General features: G+C 40.0%; 2 protein-coding genes across 3 annotated transcripts in view; both read left to right on the top strand.

Annotated features, from left to right (window-relative positions):
• The window catches only part of ERCC5 (ERCC excision repair 5, endonuclease), a 103,845-nt gene that overhangs the window by 68,063 nt on the left and 18,106 nt on the right, over window positions 1-17,676 (top strand). The window lies entirely within an intron of this gene.
• Window positions 30-16,891, top strand: BIVM (basic, immunoglobulin-like variable motif containing). Of its 2 annotated transcripts, XM_052785677.1 has the most exons (11): window positions 30-224; window positions 925-1,528; window positions 3,023-3,149; window positions 4,043-4,138; window positions 4,228-4,332; window positions 6,193-6,287; window positions 7,585-7,717; window positions 9,987-10,058; window positions 10,933-11,016; window positions 14,378-14,474; window positions 15,380-16,891. In XM_052785677.1, the coding sequence occupies exons 2-11, from the start codon at window positions 1,039-1,041 to the stop codon at window positions 15,668-15,670; spliced, it is 1,590 nt and encodes a 529-aa protein (XP_052641637.1). In that variant the 5' UTR covers window positions 30-224; window positions 925-1,038; the 3' UTR covers window positions 15,671-16,891. The 2 variants fall into 2 exon arrangements, with proteins under 2 accessions (XP_052641637.1, XP_052641638.1); XM_052785678.1 differs by lacking the exon at window positions 9,987-10,058.

Genomic DNA, 17,676 nt, shown 5'->3' with positions numbered 1-17,676 from the left:
TTTTGTTTTTTCCCGAGCAGAGCCCCCTGCTTGCGCCTGGTTGCGAGACCCGCTTCTGGCAGAGGAGGACCGCGCGTGCCGTGGGTTCGGTTCGGCCACCCGAAGTCGGCGTCGCAGGGGTCTGCTCTCGCGTGGAACTCCGGCCTCCCGCCCGCCGGGTTTCCCGCCTGCGGCGCGCCTCTTCGCACCGCAGATGTGCGCGCTGCTGAGATGACGGATGACACGTACTGTCAATTTGCTTTTTAAAAAAAAAGGTGGTTGGAAGCAAGCCAACCTTCTAAATTTGTTTCTGGTAGTTCTTAGCTACTCTAAACAAAACCTGCGTTTCTTTCTTGTGTCTTGAAGAATAGGAGGCGCGTAAAAATAAAAGGGAACCCTGAACAGCCGTATGAGGAAAGCAGCGAAACAGATTGAGGGTAGTGTTGTCAATTTACAGTCAACAGAGCTAACAGCTACTGTAATTTTCTGTAAGCTTGAGCCTCACTTGCGCAAGTATGCAGGATTCATCAGAATTGAGTGACTTTGAGTTGCTGTTGCTGTGATTTATTGATTTGTATAGATTATTTTGTACTCCGCATAGGCAATGTATTGTGCCTGGAAGGAATAGAAGTGACCAACCACAACTATGTAAATGTGGGAAGCTTTTCATTTTCTTTATTTTCTTTTAGTCACGTGCTGGTTTACAAGCGTAATTACTCTTGATGTCTTCGTCATGGTATCACTGTGGCGTATGCTGTTGGCACCTCACTAATAATAAAAAGTGCTGTTTGTAGAATTTTAGAGGTGCTTAGGAAAAGACACGGTGTGTGTTGTGATGTATCTTGAAGGGTGTTTCAGCTTTTGTTGGATGCGAGTTCAAAGATAAGCGTTATATATATTTTATGTTGATTGAGACACCTGTGCTAACTTCTCATTTTCTTTCAGGTACCTCATCAATACCTTGCAGAGGCAATGGAGGCAATGATGCAAACTCTGTTGTAATTAAAACATAAAGAAAAAAATATTCTTAGCCGTACAATACTCTTTCAGTATCATTCAATGCCTAACATTTCAGAAGATGAAAAGGAGAATGGTGCTGGAAATAATGGAAACGCTGAAAACAAACCTGGGAAAGAATCCCCGGAAGCTTCTCTTTGTGATCCCGTGAAGCCATACTGCATGTCAGATGCCTCCACTGCGTCCTTGGTGTCTAGGGGAGATGGGCATTATCCATGGGGATGTCCTGTGACTCATACACGAGAGAAATTTTACACCATCTGCTCAGACTATGCTTTTTTAAACAGAGTAACATCTATTTGTAAAAGCCCAAGTGCTTCAGTTAGTGCCTGCCTGTCAGGCGGTGCTGCCTTAAACGTTGGCAATAACACACCTAGCTTGCTTGGCATTCGAGCTGGTGCTTCAGAGATCATCTACAGTGAAGATGCTAACTTGGAAAGCTTGCCTGGCGATCTTGGAAAGCTTCCACTGGCATGGGAAATCGACAAATCGGAGTTCAATGGCGTGACCACAAATCTGAAGAACAAAGCAGGTGAGGTGGTGAAGATCGGATGTGGTAGGAAAAGGCTTCTTGTTTACAGCTTGCTTGTGGAGAGGGCTGGTCAGCACATGTACCTCTCGAGGAAGCGCTATAGAAGAGCCTGTACGTCATGTCATTTCATTTCAAACAACCGGCTCATTGGGAAAGGAGGGAGTGAGTTAGCTTGAAAGTCAGGTGGAGCTGCCCGGGGAAGTGGCTCTAAACCAAGGCTGGCTTCTGCTTAAGTGTGTGGGGGGTTTTTAGGTATTGTTTGGGGTGGCTTCTGGTTTGTTGTTTTTTTGTTTTTTTTTTTTTTCCCTGGAGCTTTGGTGGTGTTTTTTTCTTTCTTTTCTTTTAGTAGGACCTAGTGCATTGTGCAGTGATTACTTTTACCTGTTAAGTACAGGTTTTTCACTCACAGAAATGTTTCAAGGTACTTCAGAGGTGTATTTTGAAATTAAAGACGTGGTTTATTTATGTGAAGAAGTAAATGAAATCGTTACGGCTTTCTAGGAAAGCAGTTGATTTCTGTAACAGAATTCTATTTATTTTGATTTGCTATATATATACAGTGTCAGGGAGCCCATTTCTTTAAAACTGGCTTCTTTGCTGCCTCCTGTGTTCTTTCTCTGCCTAGTCACAGATTGCAACTGTGAATCAAGCACTTGCATACGCACTTGGTTTTCTTTGTCCTGTAATCCCTCCGCTTATCTAGAGTGGGCTGTAGATTTTTTTCTTAATGGCTTGGCTAGCTAGTCAAATTGCTGTTTTGTCTACCTTAGTATGAAACCAGTTCAGCAAAACTTAAAAACGTGTTTGGCAAGTTGCCATTGCCTTTTCGTGTGTGTAGGTAGTGTCCTTAAATAAAAATAAGAAACAAATGATAATATCTTACAGGATGTCATTTTTGCTAAAATATATGTGATATATTTCATTTGGATATGATGGCTTCAAAATGGGACAGAAATACTCCTGCTCTAGCATGTGGCCCAACTCTTCATTTTCCACTGCCTCAGCAGCTTATAAAAAAGAAAAGACCTTGGCGGTGTATTATTCTTACTGAATTTGCATATAAGTTTTCATCAGAAGGTGTAGCTGGTTACAGCACTTGGCTGTGAAGAGCGAGTGTTTCATTATATTTCCCTGTGCATTTAATGTTAGGAGATGGAAGTCCATGTTGGTCTGAGAGTCTATTTCTGGGATGGCTGATTTAACGCATTAGAATAATCAGATTGGCTGCTCTCTCTAAACAGTTGAGCAGGTCATCATTAATTCTGTTCACGATCTAAACACGATGTTGTTTACGGAGCTAACGGCAGCTTTACAAACCTGTTGACAATCTTGATTATGTATTTGAGCTTTTTCCTTCAATTAATGTTTAGTCCTGGTTTGCACTTACTAACACAACCAGTGCTTCTGTTTGAGGTGCATGCTGTTACTAAAAATATTTAAGGAGGGAGTTATGAAAGGTAAACTAGTCATTCGTTTCTGAAATCTGTTTTGCAGGCAACATGAAGAAACAAGTGACAAAGAAAAAATCTGTAGACAAAAAAACCAAACAATACAGGGAGTGTCCTCAGCGTTCTGCTCTTGAAGATGTGAAGGAGAGGAAAGTGTTGGACCTCCGGAGATGGTAGTATTTATGAATTGTATTTAAGATTATCCCCATATAGTTTCTCGGTAAACACTGTTGGTGGTTATCTGATTTCAAACTTCTTAATAGGTCTTCGTACTTTTTTTTTTTTTTAGTAGAAATGGGGATATGTTAAGCATACATACACTTAATCTCATACTTTCTACGAGAAGAATGAGAGCTTCCCTCTGATCTGTTGAAATTCTAAAAACACTTTCTAAACGTTTTTTTCTTTCAATAAGGAAAATTTGGGGATTCATTGCTTAAAAAAATGCAAATTCATTAGCATGCTTGGGCAAAAAGTAACCTTGAACACAGTACTGATATGTCTTACTCCTGATTTTTCGTTTCGCTGGGAAATACTTGATCAGAATCTGTCGGTTCTATACAACCTTTATCATATGAATATAGTTCACTAAATTCACTTAGTTTAATGACTCTGGTTCTTCCTGTATGTCTATGACATCAGAAGGTTAGAGCTAGTCTAGGGAATCTGCGACTGGGAATGACATTCATTAGTGAATTGGTAGAGATGCAGTTTCCTACAAGTTCACGTGTTAGAAGAGACTGGATCAAACTGTACATTCTATTAGTACAGAACCATTTCTTCCTACAGGAGCATTTGTACAGAACTGCCATGGGGCTGTTAGAAATTTAACTGGTTTGTATGAAATAGGGTAATACTGTCTGACAAGCTTAAATTGGTTAACATATTTGCTCCATTATGTATTTTTTTTAAAAGAATGCACTTTTTTTTTTTAATACAGGTGACATAAAAACATTTACTGTAACATGGCACTTCAGTGGCATGTCACACAGGAAAGTAGTTCAGGTTGCTCCTCTAACTAAATGAAGAATGCTTACCAATCTGTTTGGGTTTTTGTTTGTTTTAGGTATTGTGTTAGCCGACCTCAATACAAGACTTCCTGTGGAATTTCATCCTTAGTGTCTTGCTGGAATTTCTTATATAGTACACTGGGAGCTGGAAGGTAGGTCACACAGACAGCTTTGCCTCTAGAAAGTCTAAAATATGTTGCCAATTGCGTTATTAAACAATATTTCCTTCCCTCCCCTCCAGTTTACCACCTATTACTCAAGAAGAAGCTTTGCATATACTGGGCTTTCAGCCCCCATTTGAGGAGATTAGGTTTGGTCCCTTCACTGGAAATACAACTTTAATGAGGTACGTTTGGTTCTTTTGATGCAGCTAAATTGTTAATGTATGCAAAAATAACATAAAACTAAGAGACAGGACCTTTAAAAATACAGTAGTAGTTCATTTATTTAAAAAAAAAAAAAAAAGTGGCATACACAAGTTAGTCGTCTTAAGTTTTAGAATAATGAAGCATACCTGGGTACTCTGACAGTGCCCAAAGAAACTTCTCAAAGAGTTTTTCGCACTAGCCATTTTGTATAGCGCGATGTTGCTATGCAGATCGGGTGAACATGAAATTCTGTTTGATTTTCGTTCAGTTTGTTTAATGGTTGTATAATACTCTAATGGATCGAGTCTCCTGGTTAGGAAATTTTTTCTTTACTCTCATTTTCCTGTTTTTGAAAATGCATGTTAAATGCTTGTTAATGTCACTGAAACAGCCTGGAAAGGCAATTGATATACTAGTAGCTTTATGTAAAATATAATCTAAGAATTGAAAATGAGATAGTGAGTGCTGCACCTTTGCTGCAATGGAGCTGTTCAGGAGGAGGGGAAGAAAAAACCCAACCAGAAAACATGGGGCTGGAGTCACAGAACGTTTGAACTTTCAAATTCCGTTTCACTTCTGCTCTTCTGTTTCCTGATCTTGATGAGTTGGGTCTAAAGTCTTTGTCCTTTTTTTTGTTTGTTTGTTTGTTTTATTAAGCTCATAAGGAATTTTAGGATTAAACAGGGCCAGGAGCGTATCGTACTTGAGTGTTGAACATCTCGACAGGGCTTTGGTGTATTACCCTGCTCCGAGATTTAAAAGTTTTGCAGTGTTCTTGCCTGTTTCATGAGTGGCATTTTATCTAGTTAGTATTTTTTGAAGGCAATGTATAGGGTTTGGCACAGAATGTGGGTGCTGGATTTGAAAATGTGGCAGCAGTCTGTTCTTTAATGGTAGCATGCTGGCTAGATCATTGGAGAGTGTTGTGAAAACTTCCTTCTCTGCCTTAGGAGACTTGGATCCAGATTTTGTATCTCTTTAGGAGTATGTTAGGGTATAGCAACTCTTGTAGACCAAGCTGATAAATTGTTCTGTCTCTTCACGTCAACAGTCTATACAGACGAAAATTAAACTTGTAATTCTTCTTCCTTTTCCCCCGTGAGTGCCCTTTGCGGTGCAGAAAAGTTACCCTTATTAGTTTTTTTTTCTGCCGGGTCAAATAATTTTTAAGTACTCGGCAGACTGGAAAACAGGAGGGCTGAGAGCCAACTCCATCACCCAACATAGCTTTATGATTGAATATCTTCAGAGATGTGAATTTGAATCTTCTAATGTGGAAAAGTGAGTATCTGAGACAAAATATTATTTGCAGACCTGTCCTCACTTACTGCTGCTGTGAGGAGTTGCAGTATGGGACTCCTGTAAGGCTTGGGCATTGTGAAGCTTATGTGACAGAAGCCCAAAATGATATGCAGAAAGTCTCACTTGAAGGGTCCTGCCTTCTGGTGTCTTAGAAGGTTTCCTTCGTGTAGCTTGCAAATCATGCATGGTTGAAGCTTGGCACTTCAGAATTTGAGTGCCTTTCTAAAGGCTGAGTTACTGAAAGTTAGGCGTGACTGGACTGAACACAATAGGACCAACATTTCATATCCAGTCCTTTGGTTATTATGGATCTATGTTGGAAAAGGCTTTGAGTATTTCTTTCTCTCTCTAGGACACGTTAAGTTTTGTTTGTATTAGGGTATTAGGTCATCTACAATCTATATCCTAGCATGCTAAGTTCTCTAGTAGCACACCGAGACTTTTTTCTAAACTGTCAAGTGGAGGGAAAGTGGGAGGAAAGACAATTGCATTTAATAACTCTTGAGTTACTACAATCTTTAAGCTTATTGTTTCAGATGGTTTAGGCAAATAAATGATCACTTCCATATCAAGGGATGCTCATATGTTCTGTATAAACCTCATGGGAAGAACAAGACAGCTGGAGAAACTGGTATGTAGCTAATCCTAAAGCATTCTTCTCACAGTGTATAAACTGAAAAATCCTGCAATGTGTAGCATTTGACAGGACAAATTCTGTAAGTAGTACTTGCAGTTTGAGATAAGCTGTCAAATAGCTCCCAGTTGCCTGATTTTTCTGGTTGTACTTTTTCTCTTATTTTGCCAAAACTTTCATTTGTACTTTTATTTTGATAAAATATATTCTGTGCTATATATTCTGCTATCACAGAACTGGAATTTTAAGGTATCCAGGAGGACACTGCACTTCCAGTTCAGTGTTGGTGTCCTGGAAGATGCGTTTGCTGTAATACACTGGGGGGGCAACATGGTTGTATTTCAGCATCTTAGAAATCCGTGTTGTATAAAAATGTAGAATGTACGGCACAAAAGTATTAATTTCTTTAATAAATATTTTATACTTTTAAAAAATGCAATTTTAAAGTTAGTGAACTGATCCATTCCGCCTGACTTTACCTAAACATCTGTCTCTGAAAGTTAGGTGATTATTCTCAATTAGCTTGTGAAGCTGCATTTTTATGTCTACTTTTAAGTGTGTTACCTAAAGAAAAATTATACTTTCATACACAGTTTATTAGTCTTTGGTATAGTCTGGGTAATTATCTTCTAACTGTAAGGTTCCTTAAAACGGTAAAAGCCATGCTGAAAAGTTTTGGGAGAGATTACTAAAGTGGAAATAAGTTTCTGTTCTTGGCATCCCATTTTAGAATTCTGTCGTGTTTCAGTGCCTTTTCTAGTTTTTTCCTGAAACTGAGCACTGCAGTCACGTTACAAAATATTGTATGCCCAAATGTGGAATGTGTTCCTGAGATTAGGAAGCTCCAAGAAGCTCATGGTACCAAAACGATTGAAAGCTTTCAGGGGTTTCAGTAGTATCGTTGATGTGTGCTACATCTGACTTGGGGCAGTGGGACTGCATTGTGTTGCAGTGTGTATTTTCTAGGTTAAGAGATACTTCTGGTTCTTTTTTTTTTTTTGGCAGAACAAGTAATTTTTAATATGACTTCGATCTAAACACGATGCCTACTTTATATTGCATTTCCCTAGTACAGACTGTGTGGCAGATGTTGGGGTTTTTTTGTATCAGGCAGGAAATTAAATACTAAGAAGTTTGAAATCAAAACTGTATTTTGGGCATGCCTGTCAAGTCATGTGCTCTAACTTAAAAAGCAGTGTAACTATTTTTATGTTATCAAATAGGTATTTTTTGCTGAATATGTTAAGGCAGGACTCAAAGCGCTCTGGACTGTTAATGTGATCTTTCTTTGTAGCTGCAGGGGCCCTTGCAAAGCTGACACGTGGGCTGAAAGATGACTCAATGGCCTACATCTACCATTGCCAAAACCATTATTTCTGCCCAATTGGATTTGAAGCAACCCCAGTAAAAGCTAGTAAAGCCTATAGGTAAGATACTGTGTTTATGCTTATTTTAGTGGAGGAAACATACAGAAAAAATTTACTGCAAGTCGATACCATTTTGCTCCCTAAATAACTTTTCAGCGTGTGGTGTAAAAGCATTTATGCCTGAACTAGCTGAACGCTACTGTGTGGTTTGAAAGGACTGACTTAAAATTAAACACAACTAAGCAGACTAGATTGAGAGAACTTAAACAGAAAACTATGAATGGTACTAAGAAATTGGTTAAAGACATTTTAGTCAGATACGGAGAGGGTAGTTATTTTCTTGAAGGACAAGTGTCCTAATTAGTCTGAAAAATAAAACCATATGGGCTGAAAAAAGCCAGGTGTTTTTTAAGGTAAAACAATAAAAAAAGCCAGCTAATTATGGGGGGAGTCTGTTCCCAGAGAACTTGGTGGGAAACAAAAGAAGGAAGTGTGTGTGTGTGTGTGTGTTGGGATTTTTCTTTGTAAACTAGAAGCAAAAAGCCTACAGTGATGTTGATCCATTACGGAGTGGACGTGATAAAATCTGCACTTACAGAAACCAGTGTTTGTGTATGGTGAGAACAGGGGAAGTGTAGGTATTGGAGGATGGTGGTTACATACTTTCGCGATGTTGACTAATAATGATGCTAAACTGCAACTACTGGAGTATAAGGCTTAGAAAAGTAAAGATATCTGAATAACTTGTTACCAGGAATTGGCGGGGTTGGGGAGAGAGAAGGTAGAAGAGATCTCTCGACTGTCACAGTTTTGCTTTTGCTATGTTTGGCTTTTTTAAACAACACTTGGAATGCTGGAGCACTTCTCAGAGACCAGGAGAAACTTAATATGCCAGTTGTTTTAGAATAAAAATACAATTACCTGAATAATTTCAGGTTTGTCAGGGTGATATTAATGAGGATGAAATAATGGAATAGTTGATACAGGTTTCAATTAAATATAGGTTTTGAAAGAGGATAATAGCATTGATATTCATACTGAGTTTAGGGAAAGTCTTGCATTAAAAACACAAATTTTAAGTTCGAAAAATTTCATTATCTTGAGGCAATTTATCTTAGCTTTTGTAAGGTATTTAACTTGCTGCAGTATGATATGCTGAGAGTAGTTTGTTTTACCTCATTCACAGAACCATATTAAACTGGTTTTCCTCTCTTAAAGTAGTTGCAAACAAAGTATGTATTGGATGTTTCTGTTGGACTTTCTCAAGGTTCAACTGTTGGTCAGTATTTATTAGTATTATCATTGAGCCTAAGAAGACAATCCCTGACAAAATTAGCAGATACCAATAGTGGGGAGTGCCAGACAATGAAAAGACTAGGTCCCTGGTGTAAGGGGAGCCTCAGTCTTGCACTTTGCTTACCAAGCAGTCTACCTTTGGCTGTGTTGAAGATGAAGAGTCGCATCAAGGAATGGAGAATGCTAGCTCTACTTTTAGAGTTCAAAATGGTAATTGGAGGTAATAAATCATAATCGTCTGAATCTAATTTGTTCCCAGTGTGAGTCTGACCATAGGGTTAATGAAAGCTTTTAGTATGTGAACAAAAGAATACAGAAGTTTTTAATTAACACTGCATTCACTGACATGCCATGTGAGTGAGAAGAGTGTGGAAAATATGCCCCAAATAGAAGTCCAACACATCAGTCTGCTTAAGTTTACCAAAAGGTTAATGGCTTACTTACTTGACCAGTTACTAAGAATTTGCACTGGAAGAGCAAAGTGAAAAAGAAAAATTGTTCACTAGGTCAAAAATGTAGTTTGAGAAACAATATAGTCCACTGTGTAGAAACTTAATGTGCCTTATATTTAGTTTAAATTTATATCGTTTAGTAACGAACGAGAACAACGGTTTCAATACTTTACCCATGGTTAAAATGGATTCTCAGTCACTAGTGATGTTATTTTTAAGTCAATATTAGATTTTCTTCCTAACGACAGATCTCTTCTAACAATGTAACACGAAGTAATGAGTTCAAGGAGCTTTTATAGCCTTAGTTTAGGCTGGAGGTCAGACCAGAAGAGCATCCTGTTCTCTTGATATCTTCTAATATCTTACTGGGAAAAAAAATGTTTAGGTTCCAGAAGCACTATCAATAGATTCTGCAGCAGTTCTTGTTTACCTGTTTTTGCATTCTAGTTACAAAGGAAAGCTTTTCTTTAAAAATCGAGCTAAGAAACTTTTAAGTTCCAAAAGAAAAGGGTAGATAGGTTGCTAGGCTGAGTTTAGGAGACAGTTCTTAGGTCACCCACAGACTTCCTGTATGATCTTAGGTTGCTGGATTTGGACTCGGGAGACCTGGGTTCAGTTCCCAGTTCAACCACAGACTTCCAGTGTGACTTTAGGTAAGTCAATTAATCTATCCTGTGTCTTGGTTTCCCATCTGTAGAATGATGGCATACATTGTTATTTTACAGGGAATTTTTTATAAGTAAACAAATTATTGCAAGCAGTAAGGCCATATGCTGTCTAATACCCAAGGCAGAAAAATCTCAGGTTTTGTCACAGTTGAAACTGAAGTAGTTTTTCGTGGGATTATTATACACAGGAAGTCACAGAACAATCCTCTGTATCTCATCAGTCTGCCCTGATGTCTGTCACAAATTTTCCCTGACAAGGTTACTGCAGGCTTTGAGTTTTTTGGAAGCTGCTCACAAACTTGAACTAGTATCGGTTGAGGGTTTTGTTGTTTAATATGTGGTACTGGACCCTTAAGAGGAAGCAGTTGAAGTTACCAGTTGTTTTCATACAGGTTACCCTACAGCTGTCAGTAACAACTGTCAGCTGGGGTACAGTTTAAAAATAGCGGAAGGGGCTCTTTAGTGACTCTGTTAGACATCACAGATAGGGAGGAAGATGTTGGTTCCACCTTCATGTGGCTTTCCACAACTCTTATTTCTGTTGTTATGTATATATTTATTGTATATTTATATTTGGATCTTATACTAGACTGCCTTTCATCCAAGTAACACTATTTTTAATGAAGATCTGTCTTTCTGCCAATTAATAAGCAGTAGCTTCTATCTTGCTTCCAGGCCATGTGAAACAAAAAGTTTCCCTGTATGCAATTGCAAACACTATTTATGGCACAGGAGCTGGTTTTTAGTTTGGCTGAGGAAGTGTTAGAAAATCGTAAAAGGAACAATAGAATGTTAATCTCTCTTTTTCTTTTTAGTATGCACAATAAATCTTACTAGGATTGTATCTTCTATTGAACAGAGGTCGTGTCTTGCAGCAAGAAGTAGAATATTGGATCTTAATTGGAGAGCCGAGCAGAAAACATCCAACAATACACTGTAAAAGGTACGTTACTTGGTAAGGATATAAACCAATATGTTTTCTTTCAAAACAATTTGTATTTCTCTACTAAGGGTCACCAAGTGACTTTTTAGTTCTCTTGAATGAATATACTATAGTTCTAACAGAAACAGGCGCTTTAGTGAGAAACTTCATGTTCTGACCTCAGGGCTGGCTCTGCAGTTTTATATCATGTGGCGGGACACATGTGGGCTGCTGAAAGCCAAAGCCTGTTTCTCTTGTTTGAGTGTGACACAGCTCACATTAGTCATGAAGAAAAGACACCTCAGCTGTCTGCGATATTGCCAATTGCGACTTACAGGCTATACAAACCTTGGGGGAGTTTATGCTGCAATTGAGGATGTACACAGGCTGTGTCTGGTGTGTGCACAGGGTATTTCAGTGCTACCAAGGTTCTCCTAGCTCAGGTGCAGGTACACCCTGTGCTCTGCTGCACTATTAGCTTATCTATGCGGTAAAACCATACATTTATGATGAGGTCTGGCTCATACGAAGTTGGTGTCTAAATTAGACGTACAGATTAGGAGAGCTAGAGGGTGCTATGTAGAAATTTCATCGATTAGTTATATTTGTCATGATAAATTAATAGAACAGCTTTCTCATCTTTACGTACTAGTTCGTAATGGTTAATATTAATTTCTGAAATGGGGGAACAGTGCAATAGAGTAGTATTTCTCAAGAAACCAATTCCGTGGCCAAAACATAAGTTTTAGTGAATAGCTTCTCTGCCTGGCCCAAGTTAATTATGGAAAGATTTTTCTTGATACATTAGGAAAAGAGCTGTGGAAAAAAAAAAAAAATTGAAAAATCACACAACTTCTTTGTTTCCTCTTCTTTATTGTCTAATTATTTTGAAGAATTGTTTGAAAGCGCTTATCTGATGATTTCATAGTCAGTCAGATCTAACCCAGTACCTAAAACCCAGATACCTTTTTTTATTTTGTCAGTGATGTGACTATGTCAATAACTGCAAGTAGCTGGATATTTTGGACTAATTTAAGTGCAACAAAATAAAAATCACATTATGCATGTGGTTGCTGTTCTGAGAAATGGCGTACTATACATCCCACTGACAGAATATTATCCTGTGGTATATAAGCTACAAATGGCACAGGAGAAGGTTTCTGAATATAGAATACAAACCTTTGTAATATTATTTTTGGTTGTGGAGACATGTTTCCTCCTGCTACAGTCCCAATGAGAGCTAGCAGAAATTTCTGTGCTTAAGGTAGGAGGTTGGGATAGAAATGGATCTTCTGAACTTGTAGGGTGGTGTTAGAGAGAAGCAGGTAATTAGATGTTGACAGAAATGAAAAGGTGATGTGTAGGCTTAAAGAGGTCTGGCACATGACGTTAGCAAATGTGACGCCCATGTACAGGAAGGGTCGGAGGGGGCACCTGGGGAACTACAGGCCTGTCAGCCTGACCTCCGTGCTGGGGAAGGTTATGGAGCAGATCATCTTGAGTGCCATCACTCGTCACGTACAGGACAACCAGGTGATCAGGCCCAGCCAGCATGGGTTTATGAAAGGCAGGTCCTGCTTGACTAACCTGATCTTCTTCTATGACAAGGTGACCCACTTAGTGGATGAGGGAAAGGCTGTGGATGTTGTCTGCCTAGACTGTAGTAAAGCCTTTGACACTGTTTCCCACAGCATTCTCCTGGAGAAACTGGCTGCTCATGGCTTGGACAGGTGTACCCTTTGCTGGGTAAAAAACTGGCTGGATGGCTGAGCCAAGAGAGTTGAGGTGAATGGAGTTAAATCCAGTTGGCGGCCAGTCACAAGTGGTGTTCCCCAGGGCTCAGTGCTGGGGCCAGTTCTGTTTAGTATCTTTACCAATGATCTGGACGGATGGATGTGCACCCTCAGCAAGTTTGCAGATGACACCAAGTTGGGCGGGAGGGTTGATCTGCTGGAGGGTAGGAAGGCTCTACAGAGGGATCTGGACAGGCTGGATCGATGGGCCGAGGCCAACTGTATGAGGTTCAACAAGGCTCAGTGCTGGGTCCTGCACTTGGGTCACAACAACCCCATGTAACGCTACAGGCTTGGGGAAGAGTGGCTGGAAAGCTGCCCGGTGGAAAAGGACCTGGGGGTGCTGGTCGACAGCCGGCTGGATGTGAGCCAGCAGTGTGCCCAGGTGGCCAAGGCGGCCAACGGCATCCTGGCCTGTATCAGAAATGGTGCGGCCAGCAGGAGCAGGGAGTGATCGTCCCCTGTACTGGGCACTGGTGAGGCCGCACCTCGAGTCCTGTGTTCAGTTTTGGGCCCCTCGCTACAGGAAAGACATGGAGGTGCTGGAGCGTGTCCAGAGAAGGGCAACCGAGCTGGTGAGGGGCCTGGAGCACAAGTCTGATGAGGAGCGGCTGAGGGAGCTGGGGTGGTTTAGTCTGGAGAAGAGGAGGCTGAGGGGAGACCTTACCGCTCTCTACAACTGCCTGAAAGGGGGTTGTGGTGAGGTGGGTGCTGGTCTCTTCTGTCAGGTGGCTGGAGATAGGACGAGAGGAAATGTCCTCGAGTTGCACCAGGGGAGGTTTAGGTTGGATATTAGGAAAAATTTCTTTCCTGAAAGGGTTGTCAGCCATTGGAACAGGCTGCCCAGGGAAGTGGTTGAGTCAGCATCCCTGGAGGTATTTGAAAGACGTGTAGGTGACGTGTAGGTGTGGCACTTAGGGACACGGGCTAGTGGTGGACTTGGCAGTGCCAGGTTAACAGTTGGACTTGACTACCTTAAAGGTCCTTTCCAACGTAAATGATTCTGTGATTCTGTGATATTTGTTTCAGTTGGGCTAGAAGGAGCTATGAAGCTCTGAAGAGCTGAGTGAATGGGGAATGATTGAATTGATAGTTTATTACAGATGGGAATTAAATAGAATGCAGGAGTGAGTTATGGTGAGAGCTGTCTGGTAAAAACAGACTTAGGAGGTGAGAAAAACAGCCAAGTGTTTGAACAAAATAATACAAAAGGGTAAGAGAGGTTTAAATAAAGTAAAAGCTAACGTTTCTCCTTGCCTAAACCACACTTTGCTGCTTCCTTTCACAAACTGATGAATCGGTAAGGATAAGCAACGCAACTAATGCCTCATGGCGCTCTAACTCATTTTGGAAGGTGTTTCCCGTGAGCAGGAATAATCATTGAATGCTTTGATTAAAAGTGATGCTTTTATATCTAGCTTGATGTCTTTAATACTGAGGCTTTTATATCTTTACACGTTTGTTATCTTTAAATCACCGGTAAGACTACTTAAAGCTGCAGATCTGTATTTGCATGCGTGTGTACATGAGTCTTAGTGGTGGTGAGGTTTCATAAATGTCATCTCAGTAGTAATAATCTTATTCTGTAGGTGGGCAGATATTGTCACTGACCTAAACACCCAAAATCCAGAATATCTAGATATTCGACACCTAGAGAGAGGATTGCAGCATCGAAAAACAAAGAAGGTAAGATGAACTTACTAAGATGGGAGGAAATTCATGGTGGATTTTTCACAAACTTCCTTACACTTCAGCAGTGTAAGATAACTTCACTAAAAGAAATTTGTTATGAAGGGTTGCTGAAGACAAAAGTCAAATGTGGGCACTTACATACCAGAGTCATTTATATTTACTTGCAGGACAAGATACAATACAGCAGTAGCGTGCCATGTGCTAGGATGAACCAGGATATCTGCGTATACAGGATATTTGGTCACAACATTTAACCTTGTTGGCTTAAAATGTAGCTGCAGCAAGTGTAGAAATAGTCTACAGACAAATTACAGATCCTTTTGGTGCATGACCTTCTAGCTACATGTAAGTGGGAAAGAAAGTACAGTTGAGTAGGATGACACATAAAGGAATGCATGTGTCTCTTGTGTGGACTTACTGTCAATACATACAGCTTTCTTTCCTATAGGTAGGGCTATATCTCGTGGGTGGGGGATGCATTTTTGATTTGGAGATTGGAAGCCTATGAGAAATAATAGGCTGAAGAGATGATTTCAGATGTGGAGCCTCTATGGAACACTCTGTCAGCAAGGTGAGAAGGGACCAGAACAGATAATTTGTGTGAAAGTGGCTAGAGGGTAAAAAAGATTAGCGGAAGATAAGTTATACTAGCCCATGGAAGATAAAAAGGGTAACTTAAAAAGATGAGAAAGGCGGCAGTAATTGAATCTGGGAAACAGTCAAAATTGATTGAGGTGAGTTGTTTGTTTGTGGATATGGTTTTGTAGGGGTTTTTTTGTTTGCCTTTTTTTTTTTTTCCTAAATAATTTGTTCCCCTCCAAGATGTTTATTTCAAGTATCTGTGTATGTTAGAAATGCGCTTGTGTGCATTTAACAAAGAACCTTTTTACTTTGATTAGGTTGGAGGAAATCTTCATTGCATCATTGCCTTTCAGAGACTTAACTGGCAAAGATTTGGTCCTTGGAATTTTCCATTTGGAAATGTTAGACAGGATAAACAATGCCAAACACAAGGACAAGGAATTTCCAAATCTGAGAGTGAAGACAATATCTCTAAGAAACAACATGGACGACTGGGTCGATCTTTCAGTGCTGGCTTTCATCAGGAATCTACGTGGAAGAAAGCTAATCTTCGTGAGAGGAGGAACAGTGGGTATCAGAGTTATAATGATTATGATGGAAATGATTAAAATTAACTTTAGATAATAGACTCGATACATTAAAGTTAGTTTTAATCAAGACATATTAGGGATCTATTAGTCCTAGAATACATAAGAATAGAAACTATGGTATAAGATAGAGCTTCATAATTATTAAATAAGTCTGATGATGTGGTTGCAATGGATGAGATCTGATGTATAAGCTGACAGATAAGCACAGATTATTGTACTTTTGCAATCAAAAGTAAATATGACAGCAAAATCAGTCATTTCTTTTGAAGTAATTGTACCATGTCCTGATTTGTGAAAATGAGAGCAGATTGAAATTAGTCAATGTAATAAACAGACTTCGCTGAAAATACTTAGTATTCAAAAGCATGAAAACTTATGGTACGACTTTATAAAAAGGGTTATTCTGCAAATGGAATAAGGATAAAAGAAACCATTGCCTTCCTTTTTAACACTCCATTTTATTAAGGCTGCCCATACCCAGTGAAAAGGAAAAAACCCACATAGGTTAGAAAACCTTGTCAGATTCACAAAGTGAATGTACACTCTCCATTTAGTTCCCAGTAGACTTCTGTCAGCCAGATAATCAGATTTTGTCAAGCAGCTCTCAGTTACTGTTTGTTCCCTTAGCTGGATGCCTCTTGTAGACTGAGAGGAATTGCCTGTGGCAGGGTAAGTTCAAGGACGGACCTTCTTCATTGCTTTTGTTCTGTGGGTACAGCGGCTGAATTCTTACCCCGCAGCCTCTTGAGAGCACGAACTTGCTTAACACAAGCTTGTGAAATTCAGCATTAAAAAGCTGCATTTACCACTAGCCAAATGAGCTAGCTGAACACTGCGTTCTGTTGGCAGTTCTTTTCCTTGTTCAGTCTTAAAACCTCTGTCATTTTTCTGCTGCTCTTTTCATTTTGTATGAAGGGGATGCAAGTGCCGAAAACTGCTGGCAGCCCTGATGATATTATATACCTCTCAGCCAGCAAACAATTCAAGCTTTTTCAGGTGACCATGTGCAGTCTCTTCCCCGCCGCCCCCCTCGTTTGAAATTCATGCAGTTGTTTGCCCAGACACATCTCAACAGTTGTAACTTTCTGCATACAAATGTTCATACCTGCTCAAGGATTAATTTTTTGACATAAAAAGATTTGTCATGGAATGCAGGGGTTTTGTAGGTTGCTGCTTTTGTTAACCAAAAATGGGAGACTTTTAGACTTTTGTTCATTCAATAAAATTTGTTTTCTATTTTGTCGTTTGCTTTTCATTTGTCCTGGGAATGCTGACCCTATGTTTAGTGAAGGCTTTCAGGAAAGTAGGTAAGCAAAGCATCAGAATTGCAGCCCCTGCTTAGCGAGGTAATCCAGGAGGTAGGATCACTTTGCTCATAAGCCTGTGCAGCCACTGTGACTTAACTTGTAGTATTTAATTTCCCATAGTCTACAGGCTGATGACTGAACAAAACCCATAGGTTTTGAAATTTTATTTTCCAGATGAACTATTTTCAGACTTTTTTTTTTTTTTGGCAAGCTGAATTTGGGCTGACTCCTCAAATTTTTTTAGAATACTTGAGCTTTAGGGTACTTCAGGCTTAAAGGAGTCATACAAACGGCTCCAAATTTTGCTTAATAATGATAGTTGCACTGAGGAACAGGGAGTCTCCTCTCTGACAGTAGCCTGCTGCTATTCTTAAGTAGGTGTGTTGTGATGGACGTCCGTTTTTACGGGTACTTTATTTTGCTCTGGGGTTGGAGACTGTCACGCTTCATCAGTGAAGTACGTGGCGTATTTGATTCTTCCACCGTTAGCAGAAGGAAGCTGCCCGTCCTTGGGGACCTGCTGCTGGGAGCTTTCCCTCGGCGTTCCCGGGTGGGAGGTGGGTGCAGTGAGAGGCACTGGGGATGGGGTGGGAGCGGAGCGGGGATGATACCAAAAAGCTGGTCGAAGAAACTCTCTAAGACTCGTTTGGAGTTTTAGAAAGCAGGCATTCTTTACTGCAGCGCTGGATGCACGGGGGATAGTTCCACCTAGCGTGC

The sequence above is a fragment of the Harpia harpyja genome, chromosome 4 (genome assembly GCF_026419915.1).
Source record: "Harpia harpyja isolate bHarHar1 chromosome 4, bHarHar1 primary haplotype, whole genome shotgun sequence".
NCBI classification, from domain to species: domain Eukaryota; kingdom Metazoa; phylum Chordata; class Aves; order Accipitriformes; family Accipitridae; genus Harpia; species Harpia harpyja.
This window is presented reverse-complemented; position numbering and strand designations above follow the sequence as displayed.